Here is an 18,970-nt window from a genome sequence, read left to right as displayed (position 1 = left end):
CATAAATGAGTGTTTAATTATTATCTATAATACTAATATGTACCCAGATAGCCAAAAGTCTTTTAGCAGACTGTCAGCAGGTTCCAGCAGAAAATGACGGCAGTCTGCCATCAACTGCATCCGCATTAGGCTTATGTTCTGTTAATATCGTCTGTCGACATAATGTGAAGGCAAATTGTTGGCAGAAACTGAGTAGATCCTGCCGATATTACCTTACGCTTGCAGATTCTGTTACGTTTTTCCTAGCAGTCTGTTATCAATATTATGTACATCTAATTCTGTCATTTTGTTAGCATAGTGTGTAGCAGACAAAAAAATCTGCTTTCTACAGACTTGGCTATCTATGAGTAATTTCGTGAAATTTCATTACAATCAAAAAGTAATAACATTAAATTAAAATGAAATTTATAAAGATATTGATATTTTTATTTATATATAGTTTTTCAAATTACCACAATAATTATTTAAAAAATCGATTTCTTCGAAACTATGGGCCAATGGCTGAAACGACCATACACGTACTGTTTTTTTCTTTTCGCTCAACAAAAACCTGTAAAAAGCGCATCAAAATCCTCATTCCCTTGTGAGCATAATCTTCTTCGCTTATTTGTGCAGTCTTTCAATATTATATTTTCCTTTTTCAAATTTTACTATAAAATAAAATCATCAATGTTCATAAAAAAAGAATGAATAGCAAGACTTTTCAGTATCTAAAATTTTTTTATTTATTATAATTACATAATTTTGTTTTTTAAGCAAAAATTTGACTTAAAATAATAATAAATTTGTTTATATAAATAACTTTTGGATTAAATAATTAATAGTTTGTACTCTTAAAACAGCTAAATTTAATTCGCAATATCTATTCAAATAGCATATAGCCCATTCAAATTAATTAGGAATGTATAAAAGAGAATATTTTAAATAACTTTATTGTATAAAGCGTGTTAAATATTTCGTAGTATCAACATATCGACTGGCATATGGTTTTGAATGTAAACATATAGCAACCAAATTACATAATAACATGACGGAAAACAAATCGCGATGAAATATTGATTGATTAACAGTTATAAAAATGGACGGTTAGATAAAATGATAGTCACGAGAGCAAACATTCAAAAATTCTATTTGGAAAACTTTTACACTATCTTTCTTATGTTTGAAACAGTTTTATTCAAGAGTTTAACGTTTGACGCATAAAACAATTTGCTAATTCTGTTTCTTGCAAATGACACTGTTGCAATGTTTCTAAGTCTTCGCAAGATGCGTATAAATTAAGAGACGATTCGAAACTTAACGTTTTCTCAAACATTTCACTCTCTCGGAACGTCGATGTTTCGTCCGTAGCGATCCCTTTCTTCGGGCACATGATAGGATGTTTCAAGAGACTCTCCTGTGTAACGTTATTCGTCTCAAGGATCCTCGAGCTTTCATGGTTCTACGATAAACGAGACGAGGTTACTCATCAGTGATGACCTTCGAATCGCTGTTGCTCTTCTACGGTCCCTTCGCTCCATTACAGAGATACGCGAATAATTGCGCAACGTCCTCCGGCAGAAAGTCAGCCGAAGTACCAAAAGGGACAAAGTCGCAAAAGAGCTCAATTTACCTTTGATGCTGTGGCGTCCCAATCTTTCAAAGGAGGTAAGAAACATTTTTGAGCGACGGCGCGTCTCGACTGTGAACACAAAGAGGATAAGTGCTCGCGGGACGAGTGGGCGAATCGCTTTGATCGGATAAATAGGAAGAAAAGACGGAAGAATCAAATGATATTCACGGTCTGTGATTTTACATTTTGTTCCGTGTCGTCGTCGAACCTTCTGAGCCTTTCCAGCGAGAACGCTTATAGCTCAAACATATTTTACTTTAGAAAAAGTATGAATCGGCGCCATACGAGGAATATTGACATTAAATGATAAAATAGAAAATAAAATAAATAGTATAACAGGGATACTTTTTTAAAAAATTACTATACTTTTTTATAATCTGAATTAAATTAATTTCTCTTTTTTATTGAAGAGAGTAGAATGTGGCAGACTTGGAAGAATATTTAAATATTAGATACATTAAATTACACTAACTTTGTTTTTTTTCCAAAGCCAGATCGAATTAAAGAAAATAAAGCATTACAAATTAAATTGTAAATAAAATCAATAATAATTTTTAATAAAAATGAAAAAGGCAAGGCATAAATTAAGCTGCGATTAAAGCCAATAGTAATTAATTTTTTTCAAGAATTAAAAAAGATAAAGCAATTAAACTTTCATGATTAACATCAACAGTAGTTTACTTTGTCCAAAATAAAATTTAAAAAGGTAAAACATAAATTAAACTATGATTAACGTCAGTAGTTTATCTTTTCCAAAATCAAAAAGGCAAAGCATAAATAAAAAAAAGCTGCGATTGGGGAATTGATATTAATTCATTAATTCCAAAATTAAAATTAATTAAATTAAGCTGCGATTAAAGTTGAGTGGTTCTAAATATAGCTGAATATCACTGCTTTATCACGGAAAGATCGATGTCAACCGAATGAGAGATGCGTACCATGTAGGTATATTGTATACTCGTGTACAGGAAACAGGTTACAAATGAAATTTCTACCATAGTATTCGAGTCACGAGGCTACTTCTCCTTGTGAGAGGCGTAGCACAGGTTCATCCGCGTGTGTATAAGAACCGCCCTTATTCGCCCTTCCCCCTGTTCGCTTCTCATACCCTCAATTTCTGCCTACACTCGTGGTCGTTGTGGTTCGCAGTAGCAGCTTTGTACGTATAATTGAATTTACGTGTGGATAACGGTACTTTAGGCCACTTCTACACGGACTGCTCGTCTGTTAACTCGACAGTGATCCCGTCTTACATTCCGTGTGCGAACCTAATCGTCAGAACACCGGAAATTCGGCGGTGAATGTAGACAGTAAGAAAATGCAACACATATCTACAGGTAATAAAATATAGTGTACATTTTTAAATCGTGAAAATCGTAATATAATGCGCTAGATAGCCACGATAAAATTGTGGAAAAATTTTGCATGCAGAAAATTTTATGTGCAGAAATTTCATATGCTGCAAGTGCTGAATTATTTTTCATCAACACTCTCGCTGATTTACGCTACAATTTTTACTGTATTCTGTATAATAATTTGTTGATGTTTACATTTTATGCAAATCGTATGTAAATCGTAAGCTTTTGCCGCAAAGCTGAAAATATAATCTCAAACAATTCGCGAAATATGTTTGGAATCGAAATCGGATTAAATTAAATTTTTCGCCATTCTCGTCAAATATTGTTTCTAATTTAACGCTCGATTCATTAAAACACACGAGAAACAGTCTCGCAAACAAACGTTACAGCGTACGTTCGTTAAGGGAACTTCCAGATGTTAAAACAATATTGCGTATCATTTCCGCAATGTTGATCAAGATTCGGTATTTGCATGAGGAAATTGTAGGATTCGTAGTAGCATGGTATTTCCTACGTCGCCTTCTGCGAACCAATGTACCGTAAAATTAGCATTATTTTTATAATGTACAAAATCTTGAGAACATGCTCTGATGATAACAAACAACGTAATTGCGCTATGTCGTCTGTTTGCTAATTAATACGATGTAAAATTTCTATTGCTTTTACAATTTGCAAAGTTTAAGCATAAATCGATTCTTAACATAACGGGCGGCATAATACTGCACTACCGTAGTGTACATACAGTAGATTCTTCCGACATTAGTCGGCCAAGTAGAAACAGACGTAATGGCGGCGCGGCGCGGCGTTCCGCGCGAATAATCGTTAAGCTCGAACCTTTGTAATCTCGCGAGATCAGGTCGTGAGCGCATTCCCGGTTGAAATGGAATAATTGAATACAAGTTGCCAAAGTGCAATTGACTTAGCCGCGGCCGATACGAAACTAAGTTATTCTCGGGAATTGTATCCCGGGAGTGGAGCGTGAATGGAGGGATCCCCCGACCCGGCAGAATTTCATTCTACCGTTATGAATATTTTGTCCCGACGAGACTCTCCGCAGCGCATTCCCGATATCTTTCATCTTGCGAAATCGCAACGCGTCTTCTAACGTTCCACCCCGTTCTCTTCTCGATGCATAATAAATTTCATACATAAGAGTACCAGAATTGCCGCGCGCCGGCGCCATTGCTATATGAATTGAAAATATCGAGCTATAATATAGACAAGGCTGACAGACTAAGAGGATAAAATCTATACATATAAATAAAAGTATTGTCAAGTATTAAATCTACCTTCCATTGCGCAGATTTGGGATTTAATTTGGCCTTTAGACGTTTTATATTTTGAACAAAATGCATATCTAATTTAATGCGCGGTTATATAACGTTGATTAATAAAAGACAAAATTGATGCTTATTTTTGATCCATCAATATCATATTGTCATTTGTTTATCCTGATTCAACTCTGATCTCGCGAATAAATAAAATAATAGTTGTCAATATTTAATAGTTAGAACGCTGTCGCAAAATTAAACGAGGAATTGATGTGACAGCGAAAGCGGATGGATAATAACGGGTAGAACGAGATACGCTACCGTAGAAAGACAGAACGAGCAACAAGGTAGAAGAGGAAAGAGGAAAAGAGAGAAAGAGAGATCGAGAAGAAAAAAAGGCGATCTCGGCATTGTTAACGCGGAGGCGGTACGTACGTAATTAATTTCGTTTATAAATCTTGCGGCCGGTCATTACGAGGCTTGACTTTCACGAGTGTACCGGGTAAAACGAGCCAGCACCCGTCAGCAATGCCTCTTTTGCGTCCTCTAATTGGCAATTAAATATCGACCGTAACGGGACCGAATGCCATCGATGCTAATTTATCAAGCACGAGCCGCGGCTCGCCCATTATTTTTTTACAGCATTATATTCCGCCGAACCGCCCAACTGCGGCAACTCGATCGTGATTAGCGATCCGCCGCAACTCCCGGAAAAGAGACGACAGAACCGGGAAAATACAATTACGACTTCTCAGTTATGCACAATGCAGCACGATGCGCGTCCGGGTGATGGCCGGACACTTTCCGGAATTTCATTTCCGATAATGCCCAGATTCTTCGAGCGAGAATAGGAATATTGCACGATTGAATGTAGGATAAGATGCTTTCGCTAACTGGGCGAGTGTCGTACGACCACGATCGAAGATCTATCTGACACTTTGCACGTGAAAGTCCGGTGAACGTGGGATGTGTTCGTTTAAGCTATGTAAAGTCCACTATGCTATTCCTGATATCATCGTTTAGTCTCCTTGAAATTTGCAAACCATTATACTAAATCAATAATACATTTTAATAATGTAATTTAAGAATGTATGAGCCATCATTTTAAAATATTACCAAAAATATTAAAAATTTCATAGACTGTCCCATTATTACGTCTAAATATCTTTGTAAAATTTAAGCACAATTCTCCTATTGAGTTAAAAGTTATTTAATTTTTTTTTGTTTGTTTTGATTCTTATGTAAAATCGCGTTTTGTAATACTTATTTGCGTATGTGATGGAGAAGCAATATTAAAAATTAAGTCAAATTTTATATATATACTAATCAAATAATAATAAATATTTGTGCAAAAGTTTATTTGGATTCACTTATTCATTTAAAAGTTATTGATCTAAAACTGCAGAAAAATGTAATCATTTTGTTGTATACCGTTAAAAGTTAAACTTGTTGTTTTGTTCTTTGGTAGTTTCCAGGCATATTCACGGGCTAATATTATTAAGATTGCTTAAATGATATATATATATATATATATATATATATATATATATTGGCTGATATTAACTTATTTTAGTATTGTATAGTTAAAGCATCCTTAATATCTATAAATATGAGAAAAATTTTTCCTTTTAGAAAGAACATAGAAAATAACGTTTTCTTAAAATTGATTTTAATGGCGTTGCTAAAGTATCTGTATTTTCACATGATCACCATATGTAATTTATACAATAAATATATACGCGTTATTCAGAGTTATGGAAAGGATTTTGAGAGTTCCTCGAAATTTCTTATTCATTTCTTAATTTTTAATTATAAGAAAGTACAACTTTTAATTTTTTATTTTAAGTAAACTTCTTGTTATCACATAAACCATTTTTTTTCCCATTACTATGTAAATATTTTCTGAAACTAATGTTAGAGTGTCCGATACAAAGTCCGATTCATAAAGGAAATTTTTGCAAGATTTTTAAGCCAAAAAACACAATATGCGCCGAAATATATTAATACAAGTACTTGTAAGTATTTTATTCATATTTTTATTAACTGTATTTTATCTATACCTTTTTAGGAAAAATATAAAAGTTATAATTTACAAAATCTAATATTTTTTCCATTTAAAATCAAGAACAAGAAGACATTCTAAGCTCCAAAATATTTAAAAAAGCAATTTATTAAATTAATTGCTGTTTATGTGATAACACAATTGATAAAATCTTCCCTTCGAAAAAAAAATTCCTGGATACACCCAAGAAAAAATAAATAAATAAATAAATAAATACGAGTATAAAAATAGAAAGAAATAAAACAGAAGTTTAAAGCAAATAAATAAAAATCTTAAAGATTTGCTACGAAAATGTCTTTGCGTTGAAAAATGGCATAATTCGCGATCAACCGCGTAACTTGAACAGATAACGATGCAGTTTGTAGTAACGGCGTAGCAACGGTGTAACCGTCGAAGCTATCAATTTACCCTCTCATGCCTAAGATAAACCGCGATCGGTAATCCATCCAAACGTGCGGATCGCATCGTCGTACCTTGAATCTTCTCGTACGCTGCAGTATCTGCTCGCGATTGCGTGCGCTAACCGAGTCCCCGTACGATCTCCGGCGCATCAGCCATTCTCTCTGCAACAACAAACAACCCCTGAAGCTACTACTTCCACTACTACTACTACTACTACTATTACTACTACTACTACTATCACTACTACTACTACTACTATCACTACTACTACTACTAGCACAATCACTACATCTGCACTATTACTAACATCACCAGCCCGATCTGGTGAAACTTTCAAGCTAAACACGCCGGTGCTACGTCTGACTAAAGGCTTTATTTACTTTTTGCGAGAGTTCAACGACAAGGAGAATAACCCCTTCGACTCGCGCGCATACCTTTGCACTTGTATGCATTCGCGAGTATACCGGCGCCCGCAAATTTGCGGATAGATGTGGTTGTGTAGATTGCTGTTTGCCATGAAGAGGCATACGCCGACAAAAGTGCGAGTAAACACAACGTACGGGTAATATCTCTCGGCATACACATACAACGAAGTTGAGTGTCATACTCTGATATATGTATATTATTTATATGTTTATACGTCTTTGCGAGATGGCTCACATAAGGAGTATGTTCCCATTACTAGTCGTAATATATTAGTAATATATTTTAATAAATAAATTACTAATAAATGTTTAATTATTAATATTAAAGTACTATTTAAACTAAGCAAATTGAAGATATAAATAATTAGGTAGATACTTATGCTTTTAATCTGGGAATAGTCTCTTAATTTTCTTTTATAAACAATCATCTTGGATGTTTTGTACCTCAATTGAAAATCACATTGTTAATAACATTATATATTATTAATTGTTTGATTTATTAGTATTTCGAGACATAAATATGCGATTTAATTACAATGTTCTGAAAAATAAAGATAAATTTAATAAATATTAAATGGAATAAACACGTTGAGTATCTTATTATGACAGTATTTTTTTAAAAATCAATCAATAATTAATACAATGCTTTTTTATAAAAGTGCAGGTTTTTGATAGAATGGAATATTTAAAGAATAATTATTAATAAATAAAGAAGAAAAATATATATATTAAACAATATCCTCATATCAAGTGACAATTTTTTCGTTGGCGAATAAAAATATCCCAGGTAACTGTTCTCGGATTAATGAAATATGAGCACAACAAAATTAAAAGATAATAATTTAAAAAATTGAGTATTCAATACAATATCACTTTTATATAATATGAAATAAACTCTCTAATTGCTAAATATTTATCTTTATATATATTTATGGATAAGAAATAGCGTATTGTAGGGTAACTGTCCCTATTAATGTGCCTTTTATTCAATTTGCTTATTACTGAATTAATTATTAAATATTGTAGCTTTAATTTTATTTTACTTGTAATCAATATCGGTTTTTCAACTACTTCGTTTTCTTATAATATTTCTTTAATCTAAAAGTGTTAATACTTTACAATGCTTTTGACAAAAATAAAACATGTTTTTGTCCCTATTAGTGAGTTCTCTAAGTGGCGATGGTCCCAATATCCACATTTGACTCATTTTAATACATACAGTTACTAAAACAGATAATAAATTTAAGTTAATTGTTTCTGTTAATATTACATAAATTATTATTTTAATTATATTTATTTCAAAGTACACTCATAACACAACGTTCTCAACTCCAATACAAGGCACATTAATAGGGACAAGCATAAAATCTTGCGGTACGTATTATTGGATTCACATAAATTCCTCATATCTTTCGAAAAATATTTAAAATATTTTAATACTAAAAAAATAAAATATTATCTTCGGTATCGTATGCATTAATAATTTAACTTAACAGAAAAAAATATTTTTTCTTATTTATTTGTGCTAGTTTTCTTTGTGACTTATCGAAATACAGTAGCACACTAATAAGAACAGGCACAGTAATTGGGACAGTTACTCTATTAATACTTGTCTAAAAAAAGTTAAACAGAGATACATTCAAAGCAAAATAATTTCTTTACCAGTAAGTATTCCTAAATATCAGAAATTATAAAGATCTCAAAAACCGCAGTATACGATATACAATATTTTGATCTAGTAGCACCGAAGAAGTTTTAACGTGTAATTGAATTTGTTATTAATATCGATATAATATTTACAATTAACAAAAAATATTTTAGATTTAATAAGTCATACTTAGTACTGGATGTAATATTTAAATGTTTCTCGTTTTAGTGTTAGAAACTATTGCATTCAAATTTAGTCTTTGTAGGCACAATGAGATCGATCGATCGAGGTCGTACCGAAAATCACGGGCTGCCAACTCGACCCAACTTCGAATCGGATACAAAGTAGATTATGCAAATGCTCATCGGGGTCGATGACAGAGAAACCGGCAAGCAGGTTTAGGATAGGACAGCGGAAAGAAATATAGAACAGGATGGATCAAGTGGTGAACGAGAAGAAAAGATAAACGTGACGATCGAGAGAGACGGATAGAAGGGAAAGGAAAAGCAAGAAGAAATTGCATCTGGCAGAGGGAACGGATTGAACGGCATCATGTTTAAAAAATGGATAACTCGAACAAACAACTTTCCGTATTTCATGAAATATGCGATACGGATACGTTGCATACCGATAAGTGACCACTGAATGATTGATCACAGAATTTATACTGTTATTACTGTGTATTCATATAAAAAAGAGTACAACTGTTCTATCATCATATAATGTTGAATAAGATAATATTATTATTTATTATAATTTAAGTAATAATACACATATCAAATATCAACTGAATGACATCAACTGTATGAAATACATATCGCAATAATAAACATTAAAGTTACATTTTACATAGACAAGTTGAATAATAATAATAATTATATAAACTGTTGTATAATTATTAATTAAAACTGTTAACTGAAATTAAAGATCATTTATACCCGTTTTAATATTCGGCGATATTCCTTCAATTCCAGCGGTGACACCTCGATGTTAACGTCGAGGACAATTAATGCCGCACACAATTATCAGGTGCGATATTAACGCAAAGCTTTCGGGAGTCGCTATAATTATGGACATGCCGGTCTCACGCCTTAGTCGCCGCTGTCATCCGCGGACACCTCGTCCGGCTTTACCTCGCCGGCGCGGCGTTTCATTTAAACTACCCTCGACGGCGATAGCGATGCCAGTGGCGGCTTCGTCGGGAACAAATTTGCTCCCGTATATTGCTGTACTTATCTGCTCTCTCGTACCCGGGCGGGCCCGGTAATCCCGGATAATAGCCTGCGAGTGTACAACGAGCGCTCGCGCTTATAAGAAACACCTGGATAAAAGTCCCGCCTGGTCTTCTTTTTTTTTCTCCTCTCTTTCTCTCCCTTTCTCTTTGTCTCTTTTTTTCTCTCTTTCTCTTTCTTCACGGCGTTCGCCGTTAGAGCGGAAATTTCTGTTCGCCTGTACTTGGACGTTGTATCGGCGAAGTTCGATTGCGCAATTGAAGCTTTTTACGGCTTTACGTGTCGCGATTCTCTACAGCGTCTAATTGCGGACAACGTATTGGCGTGACGCCGCCCTTTTGCGATACCTTACATAGAGCGCATTCCGTTCTTTCGTCTGATAGGATTCTTTGATCAATTTAAAGTCAATTTTTAATCAGCGACGATTTAATTGAACTCTCTATCCTTGGTTCTCAATCTTTCTAATTAAAATACGAATTTAAATGTCATTGAATTAAAGTTTATTTAAGTTATCTCCACTTGATGCTAATCTAATGTTTATCTAAATTTATATAAATTATTTATAATATAATAAATTTATGAATAATTTATACTTTTATAAATCGGTTATAAATAATAGGCTCGTGGTTCAAACGAAACATTTTTATTTAATAAAATTTTCTTGTGTCTTTTAAGACGGATATATTGTACATACGCTTTCCATTTTAATGTTCTTTTTCGACTCTAATCTTAAAACGTGTTATATTCATTTACAATTTTAACTTTCAAAAACACGTGATCAGGAAAGCGTAAAATACTATTGTATTTAATCCTTTTACAGCACAAAGTTCAAAAGTTCAAACATTTTTTAAACAATTTGGCAAAATATTTGTCTTGTAATTAATAAAAACTGAAATATTTACGTATATATTCATATGAATTTTCATAAAGAGGTAACCCGAGATAATTTATCTAATCAAATGCGGTAAATGTACATGCTCAAACGAGTTTTATGAGCTCGTTTTCCGGTTACTCGCGACGCTTAGTAAAAGAAGATGACGCGTGACATCTTCGTTCTTTCTCGTCCGCAACGGGAAGGAGAAGCACTTCGAAACTTTTTACCGCAGGTTCAGTATCTCCGCCCGTGGCTTCGAAGCGATGCCGGGGAGTCCCTATGACGCAATAATGAAGCACTTCCGTTTATCCCGAGGCGCGTTTAAAGAGAAAGGGTTTCCGACGTCTCGAGATGGTCGATGGAACTGGCGCTACCGCGATGGAGCCTCGTGAAATTTTAATTTCCAATCTGCTAAAATTGTTTCCGTGAAAACGGCACGACAGGGGTAGCACGACGGACCACCCTCGGAATTCCGTTTCTTTCTAGATACACGAGCGAACAAACACATCGATCCGCGGCTACTGATATATGTAAGAAGAATCTTCCAGAGAGAATCAAGAGAAAGAATGGAGCGAATTTAACGGAAGTCTGCCATTTTTAGGTAATCTTTGGTAACAAACGGGACATTTAACCTTTTTAAACTTCAGATCCCGATTAAATCGTGTTTCAATGTATAACTGCTAACACTAAACATCAAAACTGAAAGAAATACATAGAGTGGTTTAGCAAAGCTATAACTTGTTACGCGAATTTAACATCTATAACTAATTGCAAGAAAATTTAATGTTTCAACAAAGAAATTTATTTCTGTTAAATTATGTCTGTAAGCAATTATCAGTATGCTAATTCAACTAATTTTTTGCTAGAAAGAAAATTGCTAATGTAACAAGTTTTCTTTATTACAATAGCAAAAGTACACGACGTTTTAGCTGGCATGTTTTGTTAATAATTTTGATCTATGTATTGAGTTGATTTTCACAGAAAGTTATCTTTGCTGTATAAACAAATTTGTTATGCCACTGCAACATGATTATAGATATAATTATCTATAATCGTTAATTTTATTCAACTGTATAACTTTGCTATTTTAACATAGAAAACTGACTGTCCCTATATAATGACTGTAGATTTGCTGAATCGGTAAAAGTTTTAGTTGTTTCAAGCAATCTTTTTTTTCCGCGCGTATGCATATTTGCGGAAGTAACCTGAAAATGGCGGAACCAATCGGAATAGAGAGCACTATCCGCTCCACTCTCCTTTGATTCTCTCTGGAGCCTTTGCTGTAAGGTAAGCTTGTTTTCCGCGCGTTTCGCCGACCGCGCAAGAAGCGTCTTGAAAAATTTACAGAACGCCCGCCCTCCGCCAGTCGAGCCGGGCTGAGACGTTCAAAGACCGCGGGAATTTACTGCGTTCCCTCCAACTATGAGGACGACAGCTATTTTCCTGCGTCGCGCTATGCACCTGCCGTCCACAACGAGAGGATTCGTGTGCGAAATTCCGCGACGTCGCGACTGCCAGACCTGAAGAACGTCGCGTCGGCTGGAATGTCATTTTACGTGAATCTGCAGATGTCACTGATAAGCGGCATTCCCCGTTTATTTATTGCATATCTAATTTACGAAATTTGCGTTATCAACTGCGGAGGAACGCAAGAGAAAGATGTCCCTTTCTGCAAAACATTAATATCCGGACGTTCTATAATGTGCTCTATAATGTGTAATACTTGCAGTTATTGACGACTTAGAGTGGACTCTCTGAGATCCTATAAAAAGTATATATTAAAACAGTAGCGTGTATAGGAAAGCTTTGAGTGAAGATTAGAAGTCTGAAAACGAAAAGTACACAAAGGCACAAATTAGGTACTTGTATTTTAGAAACATCAGAACCTATGAAGTTCCCATCTCTCGCATTCCGGCAAAATTGATGAAAAATTATAGTTGTTGTTTAGAGGAAAAGGATACACATGGAGACCAAGGAATATTTTACAGGTCTTGCAAGAAATAATTGAAAAAATTTTGCTACAACAGTTTACCCCCCCCCAGACAATTCCACTGCTACCGAGAGACGCACGGGTGTAACGTACTCTTGACTTTTACGTCGTGGAGAAACGATTATAGCAATTAGCGGATTAAAGTACTTCGCGAATTGAATTTTTCGCTTCGGTGACAAACTGCGAGGCGCTTCTTGCGCGTTCGCGCGCGTCTTCCAGAGACAGATGAGGAAGACTCGTCGGCGTGACGCTCATCGTCACGCGCGATTGTCGGGGCTGCAATTTGTCGTACGCAGCCCCTAATTTGATATTGTGTATCTGCGCCGAGAGGAAATAGGGATAGACGCGCGAGCAGAAATAGCGCGCTCGATCTTGAAAACGAGTTGCGTGCTTATTAGATTGAAGCTACGAAGCGCCATTCGCGTCGCCGACGCAACTCCTTTAAGAAGGAGTGCTAAGTCTTCCAATGCGAAAGGGTTAACTGTATCGTAGGGTCCTCGCAATACGACTCGGAGTTTCCTTCGCTTCGCTTTTCCGGCAAGGAAAGCTTTTCTCGACTGTGGCAACTTATCGACAAGGCCAGCTCGACATGAAATAAAATCGCACGGTAAAAGTTCCCATTTCGCGAATCGAGCCCTCTCTACTTCGTGCCAAAAAGTTCTCTATGTCCATATTTTTGTATTATTTCGTCAGACCCGATATCGAATTTTCTCTCCGTATACTGGTATTCGAAATGGTCACTTATGCTCCATATTTTATTATCGAAACTGTTTATTCATGCTGTGCTGTGTGCGACTGCAAAATGGTACGACTGAGATGACCTACTACGAGCTCCATCAGTTGGCGATAAGCATCGACGATGCTGAAGAATTAATCGAATTACCGCATTAATCGAATCCCAGCGTTACGTTCCTGCGCCGTAACTGTGTAACTTCGTCGGGCCAAGAGAACATTGTTTATTAACGTACGTACTCTCGGTGCGATCCAGTCCGTAACGTAATTACCTCACATCGAGGACACCAACGGGGAAGACGCAGCAATAAACATCTAGTGAGATAAAAGGATAAGGATAAAAGAAACGGGGCAAAGATAAATTCTCGCGATAAAAGCACAAGCGAACTCGGCACGCCAAGTTTTAATGACGTTCCTGAGTAATATAAAATACTTTTATACTCATTATCAAGAGAGAGCAATATAGAAAACGTGAATTTATCGAAAAGAGAAAACTTTCCTTGTCCCAGTAACTTTCATCGAACGTGCGGGCGACGGATAAGTTTTCGGAAATGAAAATTGCGTGCCACACCTACGAATCTTGCTTCAACAAATTTGATTGCTAACTAAATGCGTCAAAACTTATAACTACAAATATACAACAAAATGTACATAAAAATATATACTTTTTTTTCTATTCTATGTTTTACATAGCAATCACAAAAAGTGATATTTTAACAATACTTTTATATATTACTAAAATTGTATCTTTTTTATTGAATTATTATATCTTTTTATTTTACGCTTAATTTGCTATTTCGCACTATTTCTTTTTTTTTTATCGTTCAAATTAATATCTAATCTCAGAAGAGAAAGGTCTTTTTAAACCGGTTTTGTTGAAGTACTTAAAAATTTAATTAGATATTTATAGATTTAAAATTGATTTTATTGGACTATCAAAATAATTATGTAGGACGTCCAAAGCATGAATAATGCTGCAAAAATTTTTGAAACCAACTTGAGCATTTTAGGCTGGGTTGTTCTATCTTTCGATAAATTTCAGCTCACTCTTTAACTTTCTTACTCTCTTATGCTCTTACTCTTTTACTCTTTTGTCCATTAGATAAATTGTTATAATTTATCCGAAGATATGAAACATCCGGAATTATTTTGATGGAACAAATTATTTTCAGATTTGTATCCTAAAAACCCTCTACTAAACTACAGAAAACTAAAAAATATTACACTTTCAAACAATTTGTCTGGAACCACTTTTACTTACTATATCATTAATATAGAGTTCTTTTTTTAAAGACTTCTGCAAATTAATAATCATCAAAAATATACTAAATTTTAATAAATATTTGAATAAATATTCATATATAAATTAATGGTTTTACATCAAATAAATAAATCTTTATATTTGATAAATATTTAATAGTTGGCACTATTTAAACAAATAATTTAGTATATTTTTTGTGTGTGCATTCAGAATGGCAACCGCTCATTGAGTGTTTAGTGAGTTCTTTCATCTGATTGGCATAATTCATTAGAGCCTAAAAAATATAGATTAATCAAACGAAAGAGCTCATAATGAACGGTTGTCGTTTTGAATGCACCCAGTGTAGTAACGTTAAATTATATTATTATCTATTCGCAAAAACACACCTTTGCCTGCACCTCATCTTTATCAGGACCCAGAGATCGATCAGGTCTCGGCACCGATAAGCTCCTATACTCCTCGATAGTATACGGACGATACGTCGGTTTCTTCAGCTTGCTGTCCGACACACTACGTTCGCATTGCTCTTCCAGAGAGACGGTATTTGAAGTTATTCCTTGACGTAATATTTCGCGAGATCTTCTAGTACGCGTCACATGAACGGCGTGATCTTCGACAAAGCGACGATAGAAGCTAAGCTCGCTGCCGTCGTCCCTCGAGGTGCCCGGAAGGGATGAGCAACTCTCATCCAAGCTGAGCTCCTCGAGCTGACTGTCGCCACAAATCGACAGGGTGGAACCCTCCGGGGACTGGATACGCGGGTACCTCGGGACGTCTAAGAAAATAAGAAAAAAAAAAGGAGCATGGCGACCTTAACTTCCCGTTGGCGACGCGAAATTAACCCTGACGAGCGTGACGAAGAGCAGAGCAAACAATTGTCGCTTGTCATCGCACAGAAACGGTCGTACGCACCAGATGCCTCAATTAAATTTAATCATGAACTACGACCTATTGGTAAAGTCAAGAGAACGAATTCCGCGCGGAAAGGAAAAGTGACGTGAAAAGTGGAGGACAGCGACGTGAAAAATGACGCTGTCGACTTCTCGAGGCAGCGCCGGTTCTTCGTTGAAGAGAATGGCGCTTGAAAAGTTTCGCACGTCGTACTTCTATAGGATGACAGGATTTTTAGAAGCTAGGGAGTAAGATACTATCATATTTTTTACCTATTGTCTGAAAAACTTCCTCTTTCTTTAAAAAAAAAATGTATTAAATTGGTAAACGAGCAAAATATTTATTAATATATATATATATAAGTAATATAAATATAAATATTTATAAATATGATATATAATTACCATATTTTAATTTTGGCCAAAAGTATTTGATTACTCTAATTGATTTTGTTTTATTTGAGAAAGAAAGTTTAGAATAACATAGTTAATTTTATTATTTTCTATTTTTCTGAACATGAGATGAGAGATGATGAATATATCTGTTAGTAATAAAAGTTATTTAAAATAATAAAGTATCAAAAAAATATTTTTTGTATAATTATGGATCCTGTCATCCTTCCCGTGCGAAAAATTAGTTTACTTTTACAATTAGGAGACAGACCTGTGCGTCGCAGAAAAAAACGTAAAGCGGTTACAGTATTTCTGGCGAAAGTTTCAGATATTTTACAGGAAGCGGACGCTTAATCCCCTTTCGCAAAAATATAACTTTTTTCATCGTGCAACTTTACTGCGCCGTAATATGTAGAAACTGTGGTAGCGATGCCTGCATCGCACCGCGGTAAAGTCTCCCTTCGCAGCGAGCATCTCGCAAAATAAAACTCCATGCCTTACAATAACGTGTTTGAATAAAACTCGAATGTGTGATTTAGTATTCTCAACCCTACCGTGTCGCTTGGACATGGGGTAAATGACAGTATATTAGCGAATAGTCGAGACTCTCGCGTGCGCAACGGAGAAAAAATTTCTGACAAATTTACATGAGATCCCCATAAATTACGCAAATAAAAGCTTTTTCTTTTCGAAAGATAAAAAAAGAGAGAGGCAGAGAGAGAGAGAGAGAACTCGCACATTCACATTTATAATTCAATGTCAATAGTTTCTCTGAGCGGGAAATTAATTCAGCTAAAAAGCTTACTTCAATTTAAAAGTTCAGAGAAGAGAAACAGACCATTTTTTGCATTGTATTTGAAATGATAATTTTAACTTTTGTATTCATGAAAATTGGACTCTAAAATTGGTACATTTGTCGCCATGCTTTCCTCATATCGGATCAAAACGGAAAACGTAGATAACACGGAGCCTGGAATTTCGTTGGCCTGTTATCTTCGCAATTTAAAAATTTCTCCATTTTAAGAAACGAAATGACAACGTCAAGCTATGCGACAAGATTCGTCCGTCGGATTGGGAATCTGATTGTTCCCTTCGTCCAATCTCTCTCGCGACGCAGAACGCACCCGACTTCTAATCACGAAAGAAAGTAAACGTCCTCGGGGGAAAATTGCACCGCTTTGCCTCGTCTTTTTTATCAAGATCCACCGTCGAACGCGACGAGCGCGACGCGAGAAGCCGGCAACACGTTTCGACACTGTTCCGCGTATGTTCCGAAGAAGGATCTCGTTAGAGACTAACTGAATCTGCGCCGATAAAGTTCCAGATACGAGGTAGTCCTGGCCGGTAGTCCTCCTCGGATCCATGGTATCCGTTCTCCATGGAGAACGTTGCCGAGTTTTTTGTCGGCTCTCATACCACCCCTGTTGTCGCGCAGACTGCATTTTGACGAAGAATTTCGCGCCCCCAGGGAACATCGCTCCGTCTCTGTCGTCGTCGTTGTCGTCGTTGTCGTCGTTGCCATCGTCGTCGGTCTTGACGTACGACGACAACGACGACAACTCTCGTCGCCTTCTCCTGAACGTCGTTCCCCAACGTCGTTCCTCTTTCTTATGCAAAGCCACGGTTCTTCCCGAGTCGCGCGGCATTCCTGTTGTCGTCGGGCGAATCCTCTTCCGCTCGTAATTATCGAATTCCTGACGCCGGTTGTTCCCGTGCATCTGTCCTCACGTACGGTGCAGTTGGCCTCCGTCATATTGTCTAAAAGATTGTCGAGAGAATGCGTGATTAGAATGCGCTTTTTTGCACAGCGAAGCTGTATTTGCATAAAAACTGAATATAAACCCATATCATCGCGAAACAGGTGCTTTTCTAAACATTTTACAATTGACGTAACGCAATTTGTATTCATGTAATTTTACCATTTATTAACATCCGCGTTTGCGCGCATTGTATTATAATTCTGTTAACTTATACGGCGACGTATAAAACATACGAGTACAAAATGTACTCTCCTTCTCCTAACACAACTCTTCTCTCTTCAATGTTCTACCGTTTATCGTTTCCGATATATTTTCGCCCGGAATATAATAAAATTCCATTATTCTTCCACTCCTCGCATTTTTCCCGTTAGAATCAATAGCGGATTTCCTTGCCATTCACGTTACTCTCTCTTGCGCTACTTTATCCCACCTAACTTTGTCCGTCGTTTTAATTATCCCGCGGAGTTTTACATTACCGCGAACGACCAAGTGAGAGGAGGAGAATCAACCACAGATATTACGTTTTATATTATATAATTGGTACTGTCGTTAACGAGGCGATCGATCGCCTTCGGTTTTGCGCTCAATTCGCAAGCTCTCAGACTGCCATCGAACTTCCAATCGACTTCTCGACGACTATACCGCCATATTGGTGGTACTGTGCGCTAATCATTAATTAATTAGCGCGCGTTATCTGTCCGTCCGTCAACGAAAGCTACGACTTTCCGGATTACGGCGAATCGCATTACGCGGATCGTCTCTCGTTGCTGCTGTCCTTGTCTTTTTTATTGTTTACGCGCCACATATACGTATACGTTCCCGCGCGCAATTATCTCCCGTTAACGAGGGGAAAACGAAAGCCGTTTCCAATGTAATACGATAATATAGGATTTTAATCCTGGAGCATTACCTTCAACAGATCTTGAAGAGATATTCAATCAAATCTCACGTTATTTTTTTATAAATATCGACATTATATATCATAAGCTATTCTTGCTATTCTTTTGCCTTTTAGCTCACGATTTTTCTTTTAATTTGATGAAGCAGATTACGTGAAGCA

General features: G+C 35.9%; 1 protein-coding gene across 1 annotated transcript; it reads right to left on the bottom strand.

The window, feature by feature from the left end:
- Positions 1 to 700: 700 nt before the first annotated feature.
- Positions 701 to 18,052, bottom strand: LOC147906656 (uncharacterized). Its single transcript, XM_087416048.1, has 5 exons — positions 17,450 to 18,052; positions 15,254 to 15,642; positions 6,777 to 6,866; positions 1,613 to 1,681; positions 701 to 1,441 (listed from the first exon to the last, which is right to left on the bottom strand). The coding sequence occupies exons 1-5, from the start codon at positions 17,994 to 17,996 to the stop codon at positions 1,178 to 1,180; spliced, it is 1,359 nt and encodes a 452-aa protein (XP_087272174.1). The 5' UTR covers positions 17,997 to 18,052; the 3' UTR covers positions 701 to 1,177.
- Between the last annotated feature and the right edge of the window lie 918 nt (positions 18,053 to 18,970).

Source organism: Acromyrmex echinatior, chromosome 19 (assembly GCF_024713525.1).
Source record: "Acromyrmex echinatior isolate Ae372 chromosome 19, ASM2471352v2, whole genome shotgun sequence".
Taxonomy (NCBI): Eukaryota; Metazoa; Arthropoda; class Insecta; order Hymenoptera; family Formicidae; genus Acromyrmex; species Acromyrmex echinatior.
Note: the sequence above shows the minus strand (reverse complement) of the source record. Positions and strands in the feature narration are given on the sequence as shown.

Coding starts and splice junctions, on each gene's coding strand:
- LOC147906656 (XM_087416048.1), bottom strand. CDS start 17,996: ATGGGTTTATATTCAGTTTTTATGCAAATACAGCTTCGCTGTGCAAAA. Junction 1,682..6,776: donor AGCGTACGAGAAGATTCAAG/GTACGACGATGC, acceptor TTGTGTTCACAG/TCGAGACGCGCCGTCGCTCA. Junction 1,442..1,612: donor GGGACGCCACAGCATCAAAG/GTAAATTGAGCT, acceptor CGTTTATCGTAG/AACCATGAAAGCTCGAGGAT.